The sequence below is a fragment of the Barbus barbus genome (assembly GCF_936440315.1).
Source record: "Barbus barbus genome assembly, chromosome: 16".
Classification (NCBI taxonomy): domain Eukaryota; kingdom Metazoa; phylum Chordata; class Actinopteri; order Cypriniformes; family Cyprinidae; genus Barbus; species Barbus barbus.
Genome location: NC_136744.1, coordinates 20,653,330 through 20,676,230, shown reverse-complemented (window position 1 = coordinate 20,676,230; position 22,901 = coordinate 20,653,330). Strand labels below are relative to the sequence as shown.

Below are 22,901 nucleotides of genomic sequence, written 5' to 3'. Positions count from 1 at the left end.
TTACCACAGTTGTCAAGCTGTAATCACAAAACTTTACGACAAGATTGAGCCCATATTTTCATCTGTTTATAACCGATGTTTTGGTTACTTCACCATTGACAGAAAATTACAATTTGCGTTGCGCGAGAAAAACTGTTAAAAAGTATCAATAATAATTACAGAAATGAGCCCGAAACGACATATATCAAACGTTAGAAAAAGTCAACCCCTCCCCTTTTTAAAATCGCTCTCTATTCACTACTATTGGTCTTTTGTAAGTTGGGCAAAAGAGTTGTTAAAAACTGGTTGGAAATGGCAGGAAACACCAGACGAGATATATTAATAAAGGATTGGGGGTTACAGAGGGAGTGAGAGAGAGAGAAAGAGAGAGAGGTGCACAGGGAGGAGGGGGGGAGTCCTGTTACTGCTGTGCCAACTGCGCGCTTTCACTGCGCAAAAGCGCACAGAAATGTTATCTGCTTGAATCAAGATAGCATTCTCTTGATTCTTTTTCTTATCAAAGCTTTTTTTTCCAAGACAAAATTGATTAATTTTGCTCTCTTAGCATGTCTTTAGTATTTACGAAGTTAACCAGCACCCTCTTTTGACATAAGAGGACCCTGCATCTCCATGCGCCTTTTCTCACAACTCACCGTTCCTAACATTTAACGCCATTTAAATGTTTAGAGACTAGGGCTGCGAGGATGTGGACGCTACCGAGGACCCGGTTCGCGCACTGTAACGGCTCGTCGAGCAGCGACGAGAAAGAAATCGCCGTAAACATCGGGGGTGTGCGGCTGGTGCTGTGCGGAGACATTCTGAACCGCTATCCGGACAGCAGGCTTGCCGAACTAGTGAACTGCTCAACTCGGAGTTTTGATGTAATTTCCTCGCTCTGCGATGATTACGACCCTGGAAAACGAGAATTCTACTTCGACAGAGATCCCGACTCGTTTAAATGCATCGTGGAAGTGTACTACTTTGGAGAGATCCATATGAAGCGCGGAATCTGCCCTATTTGTTTCATCAAAGAGATGGAGTTTTGGAAGATCGACTTGAGCTACTTGGACGAATGCTGCAAGAGTAACTTGACTGAGAAGGAGGAAGAGTTGGCAGAGATTGCAGACAAGGTGAAACTGATCCTGGATGATCTGGACTGTGACCCTAACGTGAGCCGCAATGAAAGGTGGCAGAAGTTCCTCTGGAAGCTCATGGAGAAACCAGAGTCCTCGCTCCCCGCACGCGTACTTGCCGTCGTGTCCTTCCTGTTCATTCTAGTGTCATCTGTTGTGATGTGTCTCGGGACCATACCGGACCTCCAGGTGGAGGATTCCGAGGGGAACCGCGTTGAGCACCCGGCCCTGGATGCCATTGAGACGGCGTGCATCGTCTGGTTCACGGTAGAGTACATGCTGCGCCTTGCATCGTCCCCAAACAAGGTGCGCTTCGCGCTCTCCTTCATGAACATGATAGACTTCTTGGCCATCCTGCCGTTCTACGTGGTGCTGGTTCTCACGTACCTCGGCACGGCCATGATGGAGTTAGCCAACGTGCAGCAGGCGGTGCAGGCGCTCCGTATCATGCGCATTGCGCGGATCTTCAAGCTGGCGCGCCATTCTTCTGGCCTGCAGACGCTCACGTACGCGCTCAAACGGAGCTTCAAGGAGCTGGGGCTGCTCCTCATGTACATGGGAGTGGGTATCTTCGTATTCTCCGCGCTAGGGTACACCATGGAGCAGAGCCACCCGGAGACATTGTTCAGAAGCATCCCGCAGTCCTTCTGGTGGGCCATCATCACCATGACCACCGTCGGCTATGGGGACATCTACCCAAAAACCACCCTAGGCCGGTGCAACGCGGCCATCAGCTTCCTGTGCGGGGTGATCGCCATAGCACTGCCCATCCACCCCATCATCAACAATTTCGTCATCTATTACAACAAGCAGAGGGTGCTAGAAACCGCCGCCAAACACGAGCTGGAACTCATGGAGCTGCGTGAGCTCGAGCTCTCGGTGAGAAGCTCCACGCTCAGGTCTGACGCGCCCGGGAACGCGTGGGAAGGTGTCTTGCGCGCGTCGCGTAGCGATACATGCATCCCGCTCCTTTCGGGCGCGCACAGAACTGAGAGGGAGCCCGTGAAGAAGAAAAGCCTGACCTAGGCCAAAAGTGAAAGAAACTTGCAAAGCACTTTACGTTTCACAAGAGCTTGTGTTATTTTGGTCATTGTGCGCTATAAACTGCTGTGCTGCAGTGTGACCGTCAAGCTGCTTGTGGTGTTTTCACTGGACATCAAAAGTCAGTTCCTCTTCAAAAGTGTTATTTTGTCTTTATTAAATAAAGTGCATGTCAAACTTCACGCGTATGTGTTTTAGATAACCAAAATATTTACATCAACATAATTAGAATCATACTAAACATACACACACTTACAATGAGCTACAAGTGTGAAAGCAGTATCATACATGATCACCATCCTCCTAAGGTGACTGTAGAAGTTGTAAGTGTAAAAATATGAAGGATTTACTGGACACAAACCAAATGTGAGGTAAGAAAGTATAGTTTCACTTTTTTTTTTTTTTTTTTTTAGATCATAATAATGGATGGTAAATGATTAAATTGATATTATGAATTTTTAGATCATATTAATGGATGGTAAATGATTAAATTGATATTATGAATTTTTAGATCATATTAATGGATGGTAAATGATTAAATTGATATTATGAATCAAGTCAAAATTGTGATGAGTGTAGCAGAAAAATTCAGTTTTTATACATGTGTAGGTCATTCATTCATTCATTCATCCAATCACTTGTTCATTCACTCTTCCCAGTAGGTTAGATTTTAAGAACATCACTCCTTGAATTTGACAGTAATTTATATTTTATATATATATATATATATATATATATATATATATACAAAATGTATTATTTTCCTCAAATGCAGATTTTATTGGTTGCTAGGAAGCAACTATCTGATGACAAAGACCATCCATCTGTCTATTTTTATAATACTGGTGTTTTTTTGTTTTTTTCATTCTCAGTATTATAAGGACTTACAAGCATGTAGACATGAGAGATATTCTCAGACATTCTGTTTTGGAAGGAACAGTGTGCAACTCATGTGTTGGCGGAGCTACAGGTGAGTATTGCCTTTTAAGCAATGAATCTTCAAATTAAATAATTTACACAGTCCTCAACTTTCTCGTTCTCTCTGTTCCTCTCTATCATTCTGTCTCCTAACCTCTGCACAGTGATCAGATTTCAAGTGGCCAGTGCTATATACAGTTGTAAATGGGGTCCAAAACAAATTGTGATTACTTGCAGCACTTTTGGAGGTACTCAGAAATGAATGTACCCACATTGCATTTATAGTGTAAAATAACAGTATTTGTCCTTGCATTATAGTGTTGTTCACAAGTGCACTATTTGCTCACGTTTGCTTAAAAGCACACTGCTCCCCGGTCAGCACAACAGGTGTTTGAGTGAGCTGAGATTCTGAAATGTCGCTTTTTTACCATTTTGCTTTACATCTTGAGAGAGTTTTACTCTCATCCTTATGTTGCTGTTTCCTGATGTCCAATTCTTGACTCAACATTTCAGCACAGAGATAAAAACAAATGAGTCACAGAATCCACCCAAACATGCCGTAATTCAGCGAAGAACCACTGGAGGCTAAGAATAGGACCCCCAGCATGATGTGGGCTGGTGTCAGTCATGAGAACCGATACTGAGCGTTTATGGAGGGAATGTGTGTTTGGTTGTTATATAGAGAAGCATTTGAACATGTCTGCACGGCAGGTGGTTCTCACATACACCCTCGAAACACTCCGACAAGATGGCTGCCCTGGCACACAAGCGTGATGAGATAGCTGACATGGTTTAGATTTGCAGCGTGAGGAGTATGGGTGTGCTTCTGTGTGGGCTTGTGTGAATAGTTGAAAGGCTTCTTTTGGGTGTACGTTTATTTTGTTCTCTGCAATGTGTACTTCTTTTGTATAACAGTTTTAGTGTTTCTAAAAGTTTATATTGAATATTGTTGTACATGTACAGATTTGAAGCTTTGATTCTTGCACAGTGATTTGAGCCCACCTGTGCTGTCCTCTAATCAGCTCTCTTGGGCCCCCATCACCATCACTATGGTTAGAGAACATCTATGCCAATTAACAGGATCTAAACAAAGCTCAGTCATAAAGATGCCATCAAATTTAGTTTCCATCTGGAACTGTTGTGTGCAGGGCCGTATTAAGACTGCGCTGGGCCCTGGGGCTATGACTTACTGCAGCCCCCCCCCCCTGTTACTAATTTCAATATAAAAAAAATAAAGATACTAGCTTAAGTAAAAAAAAATAAGCTTCAGCTTTGGCGATCGGCGCTACTGGTGACCAGTCAGTCTACTCCACAGCCAATCACGGGCCCCCTCCTTGCTCGGGCCCCGGGGCTGAGCCCAATGGTTAATGCGGCCCTAGTCTCAGCCTCAGACGTCACACCCACAGACCGATGGCTAAATGTCTGATGCATATGGTACACTTATCTGGAAACACTTCAGGAGTGTCGAAGTCGTCATCGGATTGGTTAGATTATACAGGATTTCTGGGAGACGTGTGTGTTCTTTAATGTTCCACCTGGAAACAACGATGCCGTGATGCCAAACCCCCTCACGAAAGAAGAAAGCCGTCGAGTTTACAACTGTGAAGACGAGCGCTTATCAGGGTCCAACTAAACGCTGGATTTTCAAAAGTATGTGAAATATTTAAAGTTCTCGGCATAGAATATTTAAAGGGGTCATCGAATGCCCATTTGATATAAGTTGATATGATTCTTTAGGTCTTAATGAAAAGTCTATAACATACTTTGGTTAAAATTTCTCAATGGTAGTGTAAAAAACACATTCTTGCAGTCAAAATCAGCTCTGTTTTCATCAAGCCGTTTTTTAGTCTGTGTTGCTTTAAATGCCCATGACTCTGCTCGCCCTGCCCCTCTCTTCCGTGGAGCGACGAGCAGTACTGTTTACTTCAGCTGCGAAACTGGCTAACTAGCACATTATTAGGAAAGCAAAGGTGATTTGCAAAGATTAATAAAAAACCGTCACTTCTTTTGTCGATAAAGCTGGATCACGAATGATTCGTGCGTATATAGACTCAGTTATGCAGATCGGGGATCTGCGCATTCACTTCAAAGCGAAAGTAACGTTAATCTTCTGCTTCTTCTCAGATGTCGGGAGTAAATGACGACTTATTCATTATTACATCCAACAACTAAACACTTCAATCTCTTAATCTGCGATATTCTTGTTTTCCTCTGCACTGGAGCTGACACAATGGCAGACAGCCCTCTCAGCTCACTCAGGGCGGGTCTAAGGTACACTGTAAAAACTAAATGTTCCTGGAGGCACCTTTTGGGATTCTTCACTTTGCCATGCCGGCGGAACCCTCTGTAGAGCCTCTAGGCACCGTTTTAAAAGGGGTGGTTCTCTGAGGAAATTTAATGGTTCCTGGAGGAACGCTTTTATTAAGAATGGTCAGGAACCACCTTGGGTCCTTCGAGGCACCATTTCCTAATTTCAGTTCTTTAATTTTGCACCCCCCAAAATTTAAATTAAGTTAAATTACAAATTTCATAAAAATTTTATGTACGGTGCAATCAATAGTAACATTTTCTTTCTTTCTAAATGGAGGTCACTGATTGGGAACATTCACACAGGACATTTTTAAGAAATTGATAAGCCTCAAGATAGCTGTATGTAGCTTAATAAACCTTCACATTTCTAGGTTTCTCAGCAGCGGAAGTCATCATAGTTGGGTAAACTTCAAGAGCAGTGAATGGGAGAGTACCACAAATATATTTTTTGCATTCCCATTTGCTCAAATAGCAAAAGAAAACTCTACGATAGCATTTTCACGACTTTCAATCATAGGAACAAAATTGAAAGAGACTGATAACGGCAGTCAGAAGAGAGAACGATGTCAAATTTACCATCCCTTCCATAGACCCTGCATTAGAAACACCCTCGCATTAGCGTTAACTAGTTTTTTTTTGTAATTTGATACAAATGTGATATAATACAAAGTATAGTGTTATAAATGTACATAATTAAAAAAAAAAATCTAAATATATAAAAAATAAAATTAAGGATTTATGATGCCGATGACCGCTGAAATGCATCTTGAAATGTCTGTCCCTCTAACACTAACACTCTCTATACTCTTTCTATTCTGTCTTGTTTTCTTTTATTTATAAAAACTTGACCATCTAACACAAGCACTATCTATTTTATTTCTATTCTTGTTTTCTTTTTATTTATTATGAAATATAACTTGACACTAGCATTCTGTATTCTCTTTCTACTCCATCTGCTTGTTTTCTTTTTATTTATTATAAAAAATATAATAATATATTGACCCTTTAACACTAGCTCTCTATATTTTATTTCTATTCTACTTTTTTTTTAAATTTTTTATTTATTTATGTGTGCTGCATTAGGCTAACCAGGACTTGTCACAACACTTACTTATTAATGGCTTCTTTTGTCTTCACTTGAAAGTCACTTTGGATAAAAGCATATAAATGAATAAATGTAAATATATTTTATGACAATTTTCTGAGAATACACCTTACATCTTTTTAATACCTATATCATTTAAAATATGAAACATCATCTTATTTTTCTTACCCCATTGGGATTTTTTTTTGTCCTTAAACTAATGTATATACTTAAAAAAAAAAAAAAAAAAGATCAATGGCGAAATAAAAATTTGGTAACACTTTACAGTATTGGTGTACTAATAAGCATTAATTCATTCTTAACTAATGCACAGATAATAATGAGTTACTGTATGACTCATGAAGAACTAAACCATTCATTAATGATTACTACATCAGCAACCCAATAAAAATTCTATCTGATTAATAGATTAATTAATATATGAATTGTCATTAATTAAATGCGTCATCTTGTATTAATTCCTTAACAACATATAGTTTGAACTAATATTGTAAATTAAAGTGAACTAATATTGTAAAATTACCACAACAGGTGGAAGCTATGCATTTTAACTTCCAGTTGTCTGCTTTAATTAATCATTAACTAAAGACTTACAAAGATATCATGTTATGACTTTACTTGTTAAGACACATGACTATTAACTAATTAAGTAATAAGTCGCTATGGTTTGGGGTTTGTGACACACCTCATGTGACACACAGCAGCCACAATAGCACTTATGTTCTTGTTTTATTTATTTTTCTGTTTTATTCGAAACATTCCCAAACGCATTAACTATATCATGAAATATGAATATCTCGATTCTCACCTTTATAGATTTAGTTGATCTATAGTGGGCGATGGTCAAAGTAGCCTAATAATGTAGTCTATTAACTATGCATAAAAACCTGTCTGTTTACTTAATTAACATCAGATATGGGTGTCATGCCATAACATAGTTTTAATATGACTGACTTTATGTTTAATGTGAATTTAACATTGAAAGTTAATGTGAATAAGAACATTGCAAATTAGGCTACTAATCATAACACTTTCATTGTACAGAAAGAGAGCAAAGAACATTTACATTATCAAAGAACATTTTTACTGACAGTCTAGAGTTCAAGCACTCTCAAAAACGGCCATTAAAATCACTGAAGCGGTTTACACTGTGAAATGAGTAAATCTTATTACAAGGTAAAAAGGTGAATCTTACTTACAGATTCATACACACATCTGCACTTTGTTGTTTCTGACCAGAGAATTTGCCAGAAAGAGGTATTCAGTCAGTGAGCAAGTGAAGAAAACACCGGCATTTTAGTGGTGACTCATTTGAACGCCTCCGATTGGTCATTGCATTCATAAGCTCAACAAAATTGTGTGTGATTGGTTACAATGCACATTGCTGTAAAATCGCGTCTGTATCTGGCTCAGCGCCAGCCAGTGAATGCAGATTTCAATTTAGCAGATTATGATATGACGCACTGAATGATCTAATCAGGCCTGTGTGATTGTATCAAATATAAATATTATTCGGCTATTTTTTGTCTTTTGGAAGCTGCATTCAAAATCCACTTGGCCCAAAAATCTGAGGGATTGAAATCCATGTCTCATTGTGGATGTCAAAACTAAAATGACATATTACTTAACAATGTATTAATAGTCATGTGCCTCAACAAGTAAAGTCATAACATAATGATATCTTTGTAAATCATTAGCTAATGATTAATTAAAGCAGACAACTGGATGTTGAAATGCGTAGCTTTCACCCGTTGTGGTAATTAACACTTTAATTTACAATATTAGTTCAAACTATGTTGTAAAGAATTAATACATGACGACACATTTAATTATTGGCCATTATAGTTAATCTATTAATCAGATAGACTTTTTATTAGTTGCTAATGTAGTAATCATTAATGAATGGTTTAGTTCTTCATGAGTCTTACATTAACTCATGATTATCTGTGCATTAGTTAAGAATAAATTAATGATTTTATTAGTGCACCCGTATTATAAAGTGTTACCAAATTCAAGATTTAAAGACATTTACATTTAAACCATTTTGCTTCTCAGGTTTTACATTGTATGTGTGTGCATTACAGTGCAGTTAAGAGAATGAGTGAGATTCTGTCTACAATGTGAACATATTTGCAAGTATGCATATGGCTGAAGTTTTGTACATGTGAGTGCATATGCATTGCATGTCTCGCATATGCATTGGACCGTGAGATTGAGTGGCTATTCTTGTGCGGTAATCCTTGCAGACACGAGAGCATTCATACTTCATCCTCATTGTGCGAGTGACTGCATGCTTTATAGCTCAAGATTACACTTTCCAGTTAGTGCTAACATGATTACAGCTGTTCCACTCGCTGAAATAGTTTGAGAGCGTGCTTGCGTGTTAACAGCTTAGTATATTTCCAACAGAAAGTTTTTACTCATGCACACAGGTAAGAAGAGAACTGATTTACTCTACAGATCGATGACAGCAATGACCTGAGCTGTTTTGGAACCTAAGCAATGCATGGCTATTTATAATTAAACATTTTTTTTTTTTAATACTTTGTAACTTTGTTATGAAATATTAGTATTGGTACTTTTAGTCATGTTACTTGAACTTCAGCTCAATTTTGTTCACTCACAGCAGAGAATAAGTGTTTTTGACAAAGGCTGAAAGAGAATAATGCACTGCTAAAAGTGGTGTTCCCTTGCTGATAGAATCTGAACAATTTTTTCACTCATTTATCTTTGTAATTTATTCATTTCATCCATTCCATTATTCTCCGAGTATGTAACTGCCATTATGTGACTCAAGTGTTTGTTGATATTTAAACACCCAATTCTGTGTGCTCTCAATCACTTAATGGCATTTAATGATTTACTAAAAATAAAATAGTTTTGGAATTATGCTGGATAAAGAAAAAAACATTCCAGTATAAATGGAGATGTCTAATAAGAACTAATTCTCAGAATTCTGCTGTTGCTAAGAAAGGTCTTGGGTGAAATCATTCATCTATCCATCCGTTCTTCTAAAGTTTTACTCAACGTCTTCAGTCTCATGAAAGAAAAATCACAAATGAGATCTCTCTTCCTCCATCTTTAGACAGCAATCAGATGTGAAAGGTTTGTGTGACCAGACTTTGGTTCAGCCGCACTCAGCCTGTTCTGGCAGCAAAGGTGACATTAGGAGCACAGCTGAGTGTTTTGTGATTTAGAGCTTGGCTGAATGTGTGTTTTAGTGCAAAATTTAGGAGACTGTCTAATTGTTAGTGATCATTTGTAAGCACTGATCATGTTCTGCCAGCAGCCGCCAGCTCACGCCTACAGTTCTGCTGCTCGTTAGGGTTCTAACAGCAAAAATAATTAGTCCAACACTACGGCAATTCCAGTCCGAGATAATTACTCAAACACAGTGCAGTCCTTCACACAGACAGAACAACTTGACCTTTTACTTCAAAGAGTGCCAGAGAGAAACGAGTAATGATTGTCTTTTATGAGACAGAAAAAACTGCCTTTTCACATTGTGCTCCTAACCACCTTGCCCATTAAGGAAATGATTAGATGAATAGAGGAAAAGCTGGATGGATGAAACCCTTTTTTGAATGAGTCCTGTTCACCTATTTTGTGTATATAGTATTTCTGCTGTGTTTCAGATTTGTGCCCTGGAGAGAGGGCAAAAGGTACTTCACAGGGGCATTATGGGTATCATCATTATAAACTTCCTCAGCATTATGTCTATCTATATGGAGGATGTGTGTGGGGTCAGCTTTTGCCATTGTTGTTGGGATCAAATTGTGCCCACAAGGATAGTACAACCTGTAATTACCTACATGGCTGGGAACAGCTAATTGTCCCTGTCAGCAAAAATGGCTTTAATAAAGCATATTTAAAAATGCCTTATATGGAGAGTTATACCCCAAAAAAGAAATTCTGTCATCTACGTCATTTACTCACCCTCGTATCTTGTAGAATTTACTTTTTCCTTCTGTACAGCACAAAAGGAAAAGGCAGGACATTCTTTCGAATCTTTTCTGTATAATGAAAGTGAATAGTGACCAGGGACTGTCAAACTCCAAGAGTGACAAAAAAAAGAAAAAAAGTTGTCTGTATGTCATGTACACCACATTCCAAGTTTTCTGAAGCGGTTTTATGTAACAATGTTGAAATTTGGCATGTTGCAATTGGTTATGAGAATTATTTTTGGTCACTGATGTCAAACCTGCTGTTTGGTTAATGTGTGCAGTGTGCAAACATGAAAAAGATTTGAGAACTATGGTGGAAGAAGTGCACTATCAACATTCTATAAAGCTAGGTGTAGTAAAAAACAAACAAAGTAATCTATTAGCATATTTACTGACATATCGCTCGAGACTAGGCTACTGATATAAAAATTATAATTAAACTTTATTTGGAGTATTACCTATGCACAATGCACATTTCTTAATATTAAGCCTAAATGATGTTTTAGTGTCACTATATTGATGATGAGGGTTTTATGATCTTTGAATAATAGCATTCTTTAAATGCAAGATATTTAAAGTGTACCTAAAGTATACTTGCTATAGTTCCACTTTAGCACAATCAAATGTACTTCAGTATATCTTTAGTCAGACTTCAGCACTTTCGCACAATTAAAATGCATTAAGCAAAAAATGAGTTGTTCAAATTTAGCAGACTTTATGCATACCTTATACCATTATACTAAAATTGCAATTGCAGCGTATTTTTATTAAGCATATAAATATGTAAATATATTTGTAGTTTGTATAGCATGAAATGAATGTTTCAAATGCATTTTAGTATATTTATTTTTCACTAGGGTATGCTTTTGTGTTCCATGGAAGAATGAAACTATTAATTTGAACGTTGTAGAATATATTATTATTATTGTTATATTAAAAATGGATAGGTTTAATATTAATAACTGTTTTCTTCAAATAGTCTGAATTATTAATTGCAATAATTATTGAAGTAATAACATTTTTAATAATAATTGATGTTATAATTTTGTTATTTCAACTATTAATATTAAATATATTAAACTATTAAAGTCATCATGAAATAGAAATTCACACTATCTATGTTCATGTGCATTGTGCATTATCGATCTTATTGTGATCAATTCAACAATGTATTTATATCTTTTTTTATTTTGAAATTGTAATTTTGAATCAGAATATCATAACTGGATTTTCAGAGGAAATGATCGATTTCTCTGGTGATGTGTGACACTTCAGTTTGTTCACATAAACCTGGCTCTTTTGTACAATTGACTAGAAGCTCACATTCAGATCTGCCTCTATCCAGACAACAACCAATGAATTGAACAAAATTCCCACTCATATATTTCTTTTTTCGATAATCTGTTTCACTTAGATACAGAAAGGATCTATCTTTTACATGACATGGCTTTAACATCATTACTTCTTTTACATGCCAACTTTAATTTTAAAACATTTATTTTAAATCCAAAAATATTTCTTCAAGGGATAGGTTAAAGGTTAAGGGATAGAAAATATAAAAAGCTCAGTTTAAAACAGTTGGAAGCCAAAGAAAAGTCCCCATGCACTATGATAGAATGTGCGTGTTTGCGTGTAGCGGAGAGAACCGAAAACATGCTAGATGGCAAGATAGATGTGAGTGTGTGTGGGCTGTGAGAGAAAAACAGTCAGGAGGTTCAACTCATGGATTTATTGACTGATTCCTGGACAGACAGACAGACAAAGAATAATGTTGGTGTTTGTTGACACACTGCCTGGATAGCGAGCAGCAGAAGACTGATGAGGATTCATTATTTATCTAAATTGAATCTGGTATCTAAAGAGGAGCAGGAGAGAGAATGTTACACAGATGGACAGAACAATGAATAACTGATCATTTCAATTAACCTGTTTAGTGGTGCAGGAAGTGAGACTGTTGGAGAAATGATGGGAAGTCTCATTTAATTGGTCCCGAGGGTAGTGTGATTACTTGCTTCGGTACCCAGCTGACAAGAGGCAGAGAACAATCTTTCAAAAAAATGGTGAAATAATGATACCGTACTCTGCTAGCATCTTGTCCTGACTGTGGATTCTTGAGCCATAGAGAAAGGACAAAAGAAAGACTGAAGTATCACATTGAGATCAATGATAACTTTTGAACAGCATGCAGGTGTCTTATGAACTGCCTAGACTTGGCAGAGCATGAAATAGCAGTGTAGCTTTCGATATGAACACAGCCACAGGGATGCTGAGGATGCTCTGCTGTCTAAGATGCTGCTGGTTTCGGAAACACAAACAGTAGGCGGGGCTTAGCTGGAGTGGGAAAGTGGATGGGCCGTATCTGTCAATGATAATAAGGTATAGGTGTTTTGTTTAGAAATGTTCAAGGCTGACTGATGCAGTTATATACATAATCACTCTTTTTCCTGCATGTGTTTATCTCTTACAGTGTACACACTGGGAACCATTAATCCAATGGTGATCAATACAGTCTGACAGAGTCAACATATTCCTCATTTTACACATGCACAAGCACGTAATGCACATGCAGAGTGTTTCTGCACTCGCAGCCAACCAGCAGGACTTTTCATTATTTTTTAGACTTCCAGAGTTTTAGAGTGAGAAAATATTTAGATAAAATGAACTTTTGTTCAGTTGTTGTTATTTCAGTTTGTTTCACTCTCACTGATTCTGAGTGCTGGTTTAATGGCTTTTAGTTAGTTCTTGGAGTCATGTAGTAAATGATAGGTTCACCTTTTATGTGCGTTCTGTGATTGGCGAAAAGCAATAATCGTCTATATCACAGCCAATGTTATTTCATTATGTCATTGATATATTATTATGGTTTTTGTTAACATGCTGGCCATGTTGAAGGGTTAAAGTTTTGGATGTTTTCTCAGCCTTCGCTTTACTCTCGTCTGTCCCTCAAGTCTGAGTGGAGTGGCATCCCATAATCCTTTTCTAGATTGAGATCTGCATTTTTCAAAGATTACACTTGTGTCTGTGTGTGAGTGTAGATTCTGAATAGAGAGAGTGAGAAGGACGGTTGAAGGGCTTGCTGAGTTAAAGGTCATTTCTGTTTGTGAAAAAGGAACGTTTTTAATTTGATGTTATCCAGGGATGGACTGGGCCTACGAAACTGCCTAGGACCTTTACCAGTCAAATACAAACCGTCCCTGCTCTATTATTTAGGTCATTTACAGGTATATTGATTTTGGCTGGTGGTTTCACGGTTTATCACGGTTTGCCCTAACTGTGTCTTTATATGAATTGGAATGCATAAAACAGTAGCAGAACAACTGCATTTTAATAAAAATCCAAACAAACAAGTTACATGTACAAAAAGCAGTTTTTGATATAAATTAGATTGTATACTTTCAAAATCTGAAGCCGAAACAGAATGTTCTGGCTTTAGCTTTGTAAAATTAAACATAAAACATGACTGCACAAAACAGAAACAGCAGACAGGCTAAATGAGAACGCAAATTCAGTCTCTGAGAGTGGGTGGCGCTTATGGAACAGCAGCACAGCACAACATTTCCTTTGTTACTGCTGTAAGCAAAGCAGCACTGAACTTTTAAATAGGCTACCACATTAAATGAACACACCATCTAAACTTTCCTTAAGACAGTCAGTTCCCCACAGAGATACATTTATACCCCCCCCCACACCAAAAAATCTGTATTTAGGATTTTCTTCCAATATTTAGCGCATGGTGAAGTGAGTTTGCTCTGCCTGCTACAGTGTTTTCTCCGCTTTGAGTTCATCTTCACTGTCCCTGGCCTCTGTTAATGTCCAGTTACAGTTGGTTTACTTGCCCATTTAACGAATTACTTGTGTGTAATTAATATTTTTAAAAGTTCTATAACCGTTAGTCAGTTTATGCAGTTAACAGGGATCCCCTCTCAATTCAGGATGTTGTCTAGCCACTTGTACCGGTATATTGGCCAACACTAGTCTGAAACATTTTTACCCTACCGTACAAAGGATTGGTACATTTTTTTATAATTTTGAAAGAAGTCTCTTATGCTTATGTTTATTTGATTTTAATTTTTTTGTAAAAACAGTAATCTTGTGAAATATTAGCCTATAATAATCTTATTTTGATAACATTTCTTTAAAAATGTTTTAAACCTTCTTTACGGTAGTGTACATTACACAATTAGCACAATTAAACTGGACGACAAACTACATTTTTTTTTAATGTCTAAAACGAGAAATACATAATAATAGCAACTTGTTTTAAAATCCATCAGATGTGGCCACATTGTTTTAAATGGGCTGGTGTGACAATGTTTTCCTTTAAAATCGTTGTGTACCTTTTACCTAATTTTAGTCAGGACAGCTGAAATACAAGTTGACCAGCCCACATGGGAAAAGTCCCGGTGCTCCGCATGGTCAGTCTCCGTCCACTGTACTGATCGATTGGAATTCCCTCTCCGTCTGACCTCTGTCCTTGAGGTCCTGCTGTAATTGAACACACTAGTATCCCATACCCTCCACTGCATTGTGGGTAAGAAAAGAGTTTATGTGTAAATGAAATACATTGAATATTATACTTCTATTCAGCAAGGATGTAATTTATTGATCAAAAGTGACAGTAAAGACATTTACATTGTTTTCAGATTTCTATTTTAAATAAAGGCTGTATAAATAACTTTATTTTCATCATAGAATCCTGAAAAAAATGTGGTTTCTACAAAAATATTTGAGCAGCAAAAACTGTTTTCAGCATTTGTTGAATGTTTCTTGATCACTAAATCAGCATACTGGAATGATTTCTGAAGGACCATGTATGCCATCACAGGGATAAATTACATTTTTAAATATATTAAAACAAAAAAGTAATTTTAAATAGTTATATTTCATGATATCACTAAGTAAGTCCAGCCTTGGTGAGCATAAGAGACTTATCATACTGACCCCAAATGTTTGAACCATGTGCAGTATTGTTGCCCCTAAAGCTGTAGCGTAGTGTTTAAGTCAGAAATTCAAGATCTTCCATTCATATTTTTTTCTTGAAATCTTCCAATAATATTTGGATTCTAAACTGCGGTGTAGATCCGTTTCTGTCTGCTCAATGAATAATTTCCATTTGGGAGCTACAATGCATCTGGAATCTGGTTACACTGACATCTCCTCAGAGTGTATTGGTTTTTTATTTGCAGGAATGGACTGAGATGGATTTGCTTAATCACAAGCCTAGACAAGTATTTGGGCGTCCTCTGAAGTGTTGACCTCATCCATCTCTCCATTCTGTCATTTATTATCGCTTCTTATATGTGATTCACTTGTGTGATCCGTAAATGAGATTAATGTAGAACAGCAGCGGCACATATGCGTTAATCAGAGAGCAATGTTGACAAAACACACAATCATGAATGTGTGTGTGTGTGTGCATGTAAGACACTCATAAATCACAGAGATTAATGCTGGCTAACGAAACGAGAAGTTCAACCAATCGCTCATATTGATTCACTCTTAATCTCTTTGACACACACACAACCTCATGTGCTGCCCATTCAGTTGAAGCTGATGTTAGATTAAGGAAGTATCATAACCAGGCAGAGGGATGAGAGAGTCTCTCTGTGTGTGTGTGTGTGGTCAGGTTGTCATTTATCTGTGTCTGTGTTTTTTGTGTTGATCCTGAATAGCACAGGAAAGAAACATTGGTGGATTTTGCACTTGTAGCCTTTTGTGTGTGTGTGTGTTTATTTAATTTTACATGAATATGTGTGCACCAACATGTGGATTGAGTAAGAGTCTGTAGCTCAAGGAACTGATTTTTTATTTTATTTGTTAACAACAGATGTGCACAGGTACTTTACTGTACATGTGTGTGTTTAAGTGTGCAGTTACTTCAGGGTTAAATTTGCAGACAGAACTTCCTAAAACCTCCCTGAAAAATTATTCATATAATAAATCATATATAGCCTACTACTGTTAGAAATGTTTGTGGTTAAGATTTTTTAAATATTTTTGAAACTAAAGCTGAATTTATTCACGATATATAATATTATGACAAAAATACAGTACAAAAAGAAATGTTATTACAATTTAAAACAGTTGTTCCCTATATTTTAAAATAGAACTTTTTCCTGTGATGGAAAAGCTGAATTTTCAGCAGCCATTACTGCAGTCTTTAGTGTCACATGATCCTTCAGAAGTCATTGTAATATACTGATTTGCTGCTCATATAATATTAATAAAAAAAATTAAAATAAAAAAACCTTAGTGACCCTAAACTTTTGAATGGTAGTGTATATTCTCCAATTCTAAAATAATTTTTTACATTTATATAAAATAAGTTGTATTTATAAATAAAATAATGTGTATCTTTAAAAAGTAATTTTAATTTAAAGACAATATAGAGTTAACAGGAAAGTAGGGAGAGAGGGAAGGAACAGGATTGGGTCACGGCCCAGATCGGATTCAAATCTGAATACCTGCGTGTTGAGAGAATGTGTACAGCCCACATACCACAGGTCCATCATTTTTTTTATAAAATTCTGAAACAAACATAAATAAATAACTAAATAAGGTCAGAATTTTTCTCGAGTCATTATAGTTAGTTTTATATAAAAACAATAGAAGCTATGACCTAATTTAGGTAAATGTACGTGTGCATGTTTTAGGAGGCACAAGCCATTATTATCATGAGAGTAAAATAAAGGAGAAGAGTCTTATCACATAGAAACAGGTGTGAAAATGGCAGTGTGGGGGTGGAAGCATTCACTCACTCACGCACGCACGCACTCACACACACACACACACACACACTGTGAGCAGGCTTTGAAGCCGTTCTGCCAGCAGGCTTTCTGTCCGCCCTGATGCACATTTATTTTTTGGTAGCAAGTGGTCTGATTGGTGTATATGTGTGTGTGACAGGGTTTTTCTTCCTCCTTTCTTTCCTCTAACAGTAGTGTATTGCTTTATATTCACACCAAATCAAATAAGATTTGCGTAGAAATCTTCTTTAAAGAATCTAAGCCCATTAAAGACCAGACAGACGTACAAAAGTCTGAGAGCACTAGTGAAAATGCTTCTCTGTTACAATCTTTTCTAATTTAATACAACATATACAAATTATATTATCAGCCGTTTGAATGAAAAGTTGAAGTGAAAATGTTTTTGAAGAATTACAAAATGTTTCTGTATTTGGTTTGTCCTTCTTTTGCTTTAATGACAGCAGCACTTAAACTGCATGAACTCCACAAATTTGTGTGAAACTGAAACACATCTTAAAAAATATCTTCTCAACAGAGTTGTTCATATCAGTGTCACAAACATTCTTAGAATCCAGAATATTTATTTGAAATCTTTAAAGAAATCTGTTTATTTATTCCCAGTTTAAATTATTTTAAAAATATGTATTTTTTCCCCTTAAAAATGACTAAAAACAAACAAACATTGTTTTCAACAATGTGGTCTTATACTTTTGTGTCCCAGAATCTAATCACCAATTCAGAAACGTTCAGAAATCTACAGGTGTTTTTGGACATACCTGATACTCACGGCCTCCTGCTGTCTTTCGAGTGAGATCCGGGAGCATTTGTTGTCTCAACGGGGTGCAAACGTCTTTTTATGGGTACCGGCAGATCCCTGGTGTAACTGAGCTGTGTGTATTTGTGTGTGTAAACTTCTGCTGCTCCAAAAGAGTGTGTAGCTGTGCTCATCCAGCAGAGCCCTGGGTAGACAGCAAGGCTCAGATACACAATACATTATATAAACGGCACAATGGGACGCACATATCTCTCAATCTCTCTCTCAATATGATGTCTTAGACCTGCAGAGTGTATTGTTTGTGTGCATCTCACATTTCCTCTTTTCCACCAGACAGATTGTGCCATCTTTCCCCCACTCTGTATCGCTGGAGCAACGCAGCAGTAACTCGATACTGTCTGGCAGCACATTTTTCAACTTCCAACACTTTTTAAATTTTAAAAAAATATCTGTATCAGTCAGTAGTAGTAAGTGTATTTTTCTTGGGTCTAAAGAAGAAAAGTATATATTTTTTTTAACTCATTACTAGTGTTTTTATTAGTTGATGGTTTAGTCTGATACTGCACAAGAATAGGGTAAACAGCTTTTTAATTGTTAATTGTTCTCCCTGAAAAGGAAAATAGTTACAAATAGCAAATTTATAAATAGTTACAAAGAAATGGCAAGTATAGCACATTTGTATTATGCATGAAATTTAGTAGTTGAAAGAATGGAATTATTTATTGTAAAACATATAATCCAATAATCTTAATTTACAACTTTGAAAAATATATATATATTTTTTTACAGTGGAGAAACTTAAAAAAAAATTGCCAAATTTTACAATATTTATGAATTCTCATGAGATTTGGTTAGATTTTCTTACCCATTTTACCATAGAAGAAAGTGATAAAATGAAAGTGACGTGACATGTGGCCAAGTATGTCGGAATAAGTATGTCGAATAACCCATATTCGGAATTTGTGCTCTGAGTTTGCACCCATCCAAAGTGCACACACACAGCAGTGAACACACACACGGAGCAGTGGGCAGCCATTTATGGGGATCAGTTAGGGGTTCAGTGTCTTGCTCAAGGGCACCTCAGTCGTGGTATTGAGGGTGGAGAGAGCGCTGTACATTCACTCCCCCCACGTACAATTCCTGCTGGACCTGAGACTCGAACCCACGACCTTCGGGTTACAAGCCCGACTTTCTAACCATTAGGCCACAACTGCCCCAATAATAAAAACTGCCCCACGATAGCTAAGGGTTTTCCGTCACAAAATGTTTTGTCAATTTGTCACAAATTTGAAGTATTTTGGAGAGTGTACAAATTCAATTCACAACCAGATCACCAATCTAATTTGTACTTTTCAGATCAGGGGTTTCTCTTACTACTGAAACCCCTTAGTGGAGACTCTGTCTCTATTGTTTTTTAGTTTGTGTTGCTTGATGCATATTGCACACAATGCTGGATGCTTTAGCTTCCTTTGGAACTATTTTAAAAACTAGAATTCAGTATTGGAACGTTCAGTTTGATCATTTTTAGAATTTAAAATGGATTGATTCATAGAAATTCCTATGACAGTTACCTCCAAGGTCATTTGTCTTGTGGTGATTTAATGGAGTATCTACCATGGCTGGATGTTTAACATGGCATTGAAACCACACAGCACATTTACTGTTCGGTCTGTCAGTCAAATTGGATTACAGTCTCTTTACCTCTTGTTGGCAAGCCAAATCAGATTTACTGATGTTGTATTTAAATATTTATTAGATATTTCTATCAGATTCTCAGTCTGAGAAACATCAGACATTAATCACAGCATAAACTGTTACATATGCAATATGCAAAATAATCTCCAGCTGAGATGACTGTGCAGAAACTCAAATAGTATTTCAATGTTCTAAACCCCCCATCAGCTTTGTTGTGTCCCCTATCAACTAAAAGATCCTGTGTTTATCATTTGTCATCTCTTCTCTCTCTATTGCTCTTTCTCTCTCTACCTGACTTGCAGTTGTGCGTTTGTTTGTGCATGTGTGTCTGTGTATGATTGGTTGCATCCTCTGTCAACTGCCATCATCTAATGTTATTTTTTCAGTCTCGGTGTGTGCGCGAGCTTCTTTGTGTGTGCGTCTGTCATTTTCTCATTTAATGAGGGCTTGTTTTTTTCAGTTCCCATAGTAACGTCAAGAAAATGATGCCTCTGTGTCTTGTCAAGATGTCTGACAACACGGTGGGTTGTCTGTGACATCCAAACTTACACAGCATTGTGGGAAAAGTCCCATGCGAGCGGCACCACCTCAGTCATGGTCGAAGAGACTAGAGGAACTCTAATATATCGGAGTCTGTTAAAAAGACTAAATTGGGACCGATAGAAAGATAAAGAGGGAGCAAGACGCAGAGACAGGTATTTTTCTTGTTAAGTGTAGTTATAGTGGAAAACTTGCTTGTTTAAATCATGACAGCTCTTAGTCTCTGTATTAACTGAGTTTTTTGTAACTCAGGTAAATTAGTTTTTGTATCAATATAGGCTGATTCACTAGTTTCCACCAACACAAAAAACAAGAAGTTTTATTCTTGTTCACAGAAATTATAATCGCAGGGGCTGATTATCTATTCAAAAGAGTAAACAAATACTTTTTGAGATTTGCATCACATAAATAGCTCCATATATATGGCTTTTTTGACATAGTAAACTTGCTCAGTAGCTCACCTGGTACAGCATTGCACTTGTGATGTGGAGAGAACTAAAAGACATCAAAGACTTGCCGAAGCAAGCTAAAATGGCCTGGTTGCTTCAGCAAATGATTTTTATCTAATGTTTATTTTGTTAAACCTATCAGATAGGTTTAGGGTAGGGTTTAGTGTAGGTGGTACATTATTTTCAAATGCGATAGACCTTTCACCATCTTTCACCAGACATTGTATTGTCGAACTGCTGCCATACAACAAGCAAAGCAATAAAATGTTGACAGGTTCACATTCATCTGTTTTGAATAAAACTGAACACAATTTTAGCAACACTTACTGAACTTTTCACTTTGAATGTGTCATGAAACATGCCAAAAGTAATGTAATATCCTTTTGCACAATGTTCCAAGTTACGGCATAATGTCAAATACCACAAAAAATTGCTGGTTGTATTCCTCATTTGTAAGTTGTTTCCAATAAAAGAGTCCTACATGACTAAACATAAATGTAGTATGTGACCCTGGACCACAAAACCAGTCTTAATTGTCAATTTTTTGAAATTGAGATTTATACATCATCTGAATCAACTGAATAAATAAGCTTTCCATTGATGTGTGGTTTGGGTAGGATCAGACAAAATTTGAGACACAACTATTTAAAAATCTGGAATCTGAGGGTGCAAAAAAATCTAAATATTGAGAAAATCACCTTTAAAGTTGTCCAAATGAAGTTCTTAGCAATGCATATTACTAATCAAAAATGAAGTTTTGATATATTTACGGTAAGAAAGTTACAAAATATCTTCATGGAACATGATCTCTACTCAATGTCCTAATGATTTTTGGCATAAAAGAAAAATCTATTATTTTGACCCATACAATGTATTTTTGGCTATTGCTACAAACATACCCCAGCGACTTAAGACTGGTTTTGTGGTCCAGGGTCACATATAATTGATGTTAAAGGGGTCATCGGGTGCAAAATTCACTTTACAAGTAGTTTGAACATAAATGTGTGTTGGAAGTGTGTGTGTACACATCCATTCTATAATGATAAAAATCAGTGTTTTTTTTAAAAATCCCCTTTCTCAAATCAGGCTGTTCTGAGAGCCCTGTCAGAATGACGTAGTTCTGTATAAGCCCCACCCATGAGAGTTGATTGACAAGGTCGTCTTACCTTAGACCTGCCCTGAGTGAGCTGAGAGCTGTCCGATTGAGGCGTTTTGTTGTTGGATTTTATAATGAATAAAGCAGTCATCATTTACTCCCCAGATCTGAGCCGCTGAAGACGCAGAGGATTAACGTTATTTTCGCTTTGAAGTGAATGCACCGATCCTCGATCTGCCTAAATGCGTCTATGTTCACGCAAATCATTCGTGATCCAGCTTCATCAGGTTTTTAATGAATCTTTGCAAATCGCCTTTCCTAATAATGTGCTAGTTAGCCAGTTTTGTGGCTAAGTTTAGTATGCTCCGTAGATATATCTACCTAGATGCCTCATTATCACTGTTTCTATGGGCCGTGATCATAGGCCGCAATACGTAAGCCATCCGCCATTTTTGGAACTGTCTGCAAATCTTTGAGCGCATTGACTGTGTGCGTCTATAATAGCAAGTTATATGCTTGTATATCTTTGAATATTCATTGATTATTATGGTGAATGTGAGATGGCTGCCACGTCAACGTATCTGGAGCGGTCGAATAGGGAATCTACACATATCTATGGTCTGCTCGTCACTCCACGGTGGAGAGGGGCGGAGTCAGCAGAGCTCACTAGCATTTGGACTAGATCAGCGTGCTGAAAACAGAGCTGATTTTGACTGGGTAAAGAAGGTGTTTTTTACACTACCATTGAGAAATTTTAACCATATGTTATAGACTTTTCATTAAGACCATAAAGAACCATATCAACTTGTGTAAAATGGGCATCCGATGACCGCTTTAAACATTATTTACATTACAGCAAACTCCACAACTAATTTTCATCCACAAAAGTAGCCCCAGGATGGAAGACTGTGACAGTTTTACAGATCAAATAAGAAACATTTTATGGCATAATGTTTGAAAGTGCTTTTACAAAAATAGAAACTTCACATTTCTAAGTATAAATGTTTGTAAATGCTTGTGTGTCGTTATGATTTTTTGGGATTTTCAAAAAAAAACAAAAAAACATTTAAAATAATAATACTTACTGAATAATAACTGAATTGGGTTTTTAAAAGTTAATATAGAAATTACAAAACTTTAAATTAAAACTAGAACCAAGCATCCATGACA

General features: G+C 36.9%; 1 protein-coding gene across 1 annotated transcript; it reads left to right on the top strand.

Moving 5' to 3' along the window:
* Nucleotides 1-683: 683 nt before the first annotated feature.
* Nucleotides 684-2,138, top strand: LOC306882135 (voltage-gated potassium channel regulatory subunit KCNF1-like; the record flags this gene model as incomplete). Its single annotated transcript, XM_079436618.1, has 1 exon — nt 684-2,138. The coding sequence occupies one exon, from the start codon at nt 684-686 to the stop codon at nt 2,136-2,138; it is 1,455 nt and encodes a 484-aa protein (XP_079292744.1).
* Between the last annotated feature and the right edge of the window lie 20,763 nt (nt 2,139-22,901).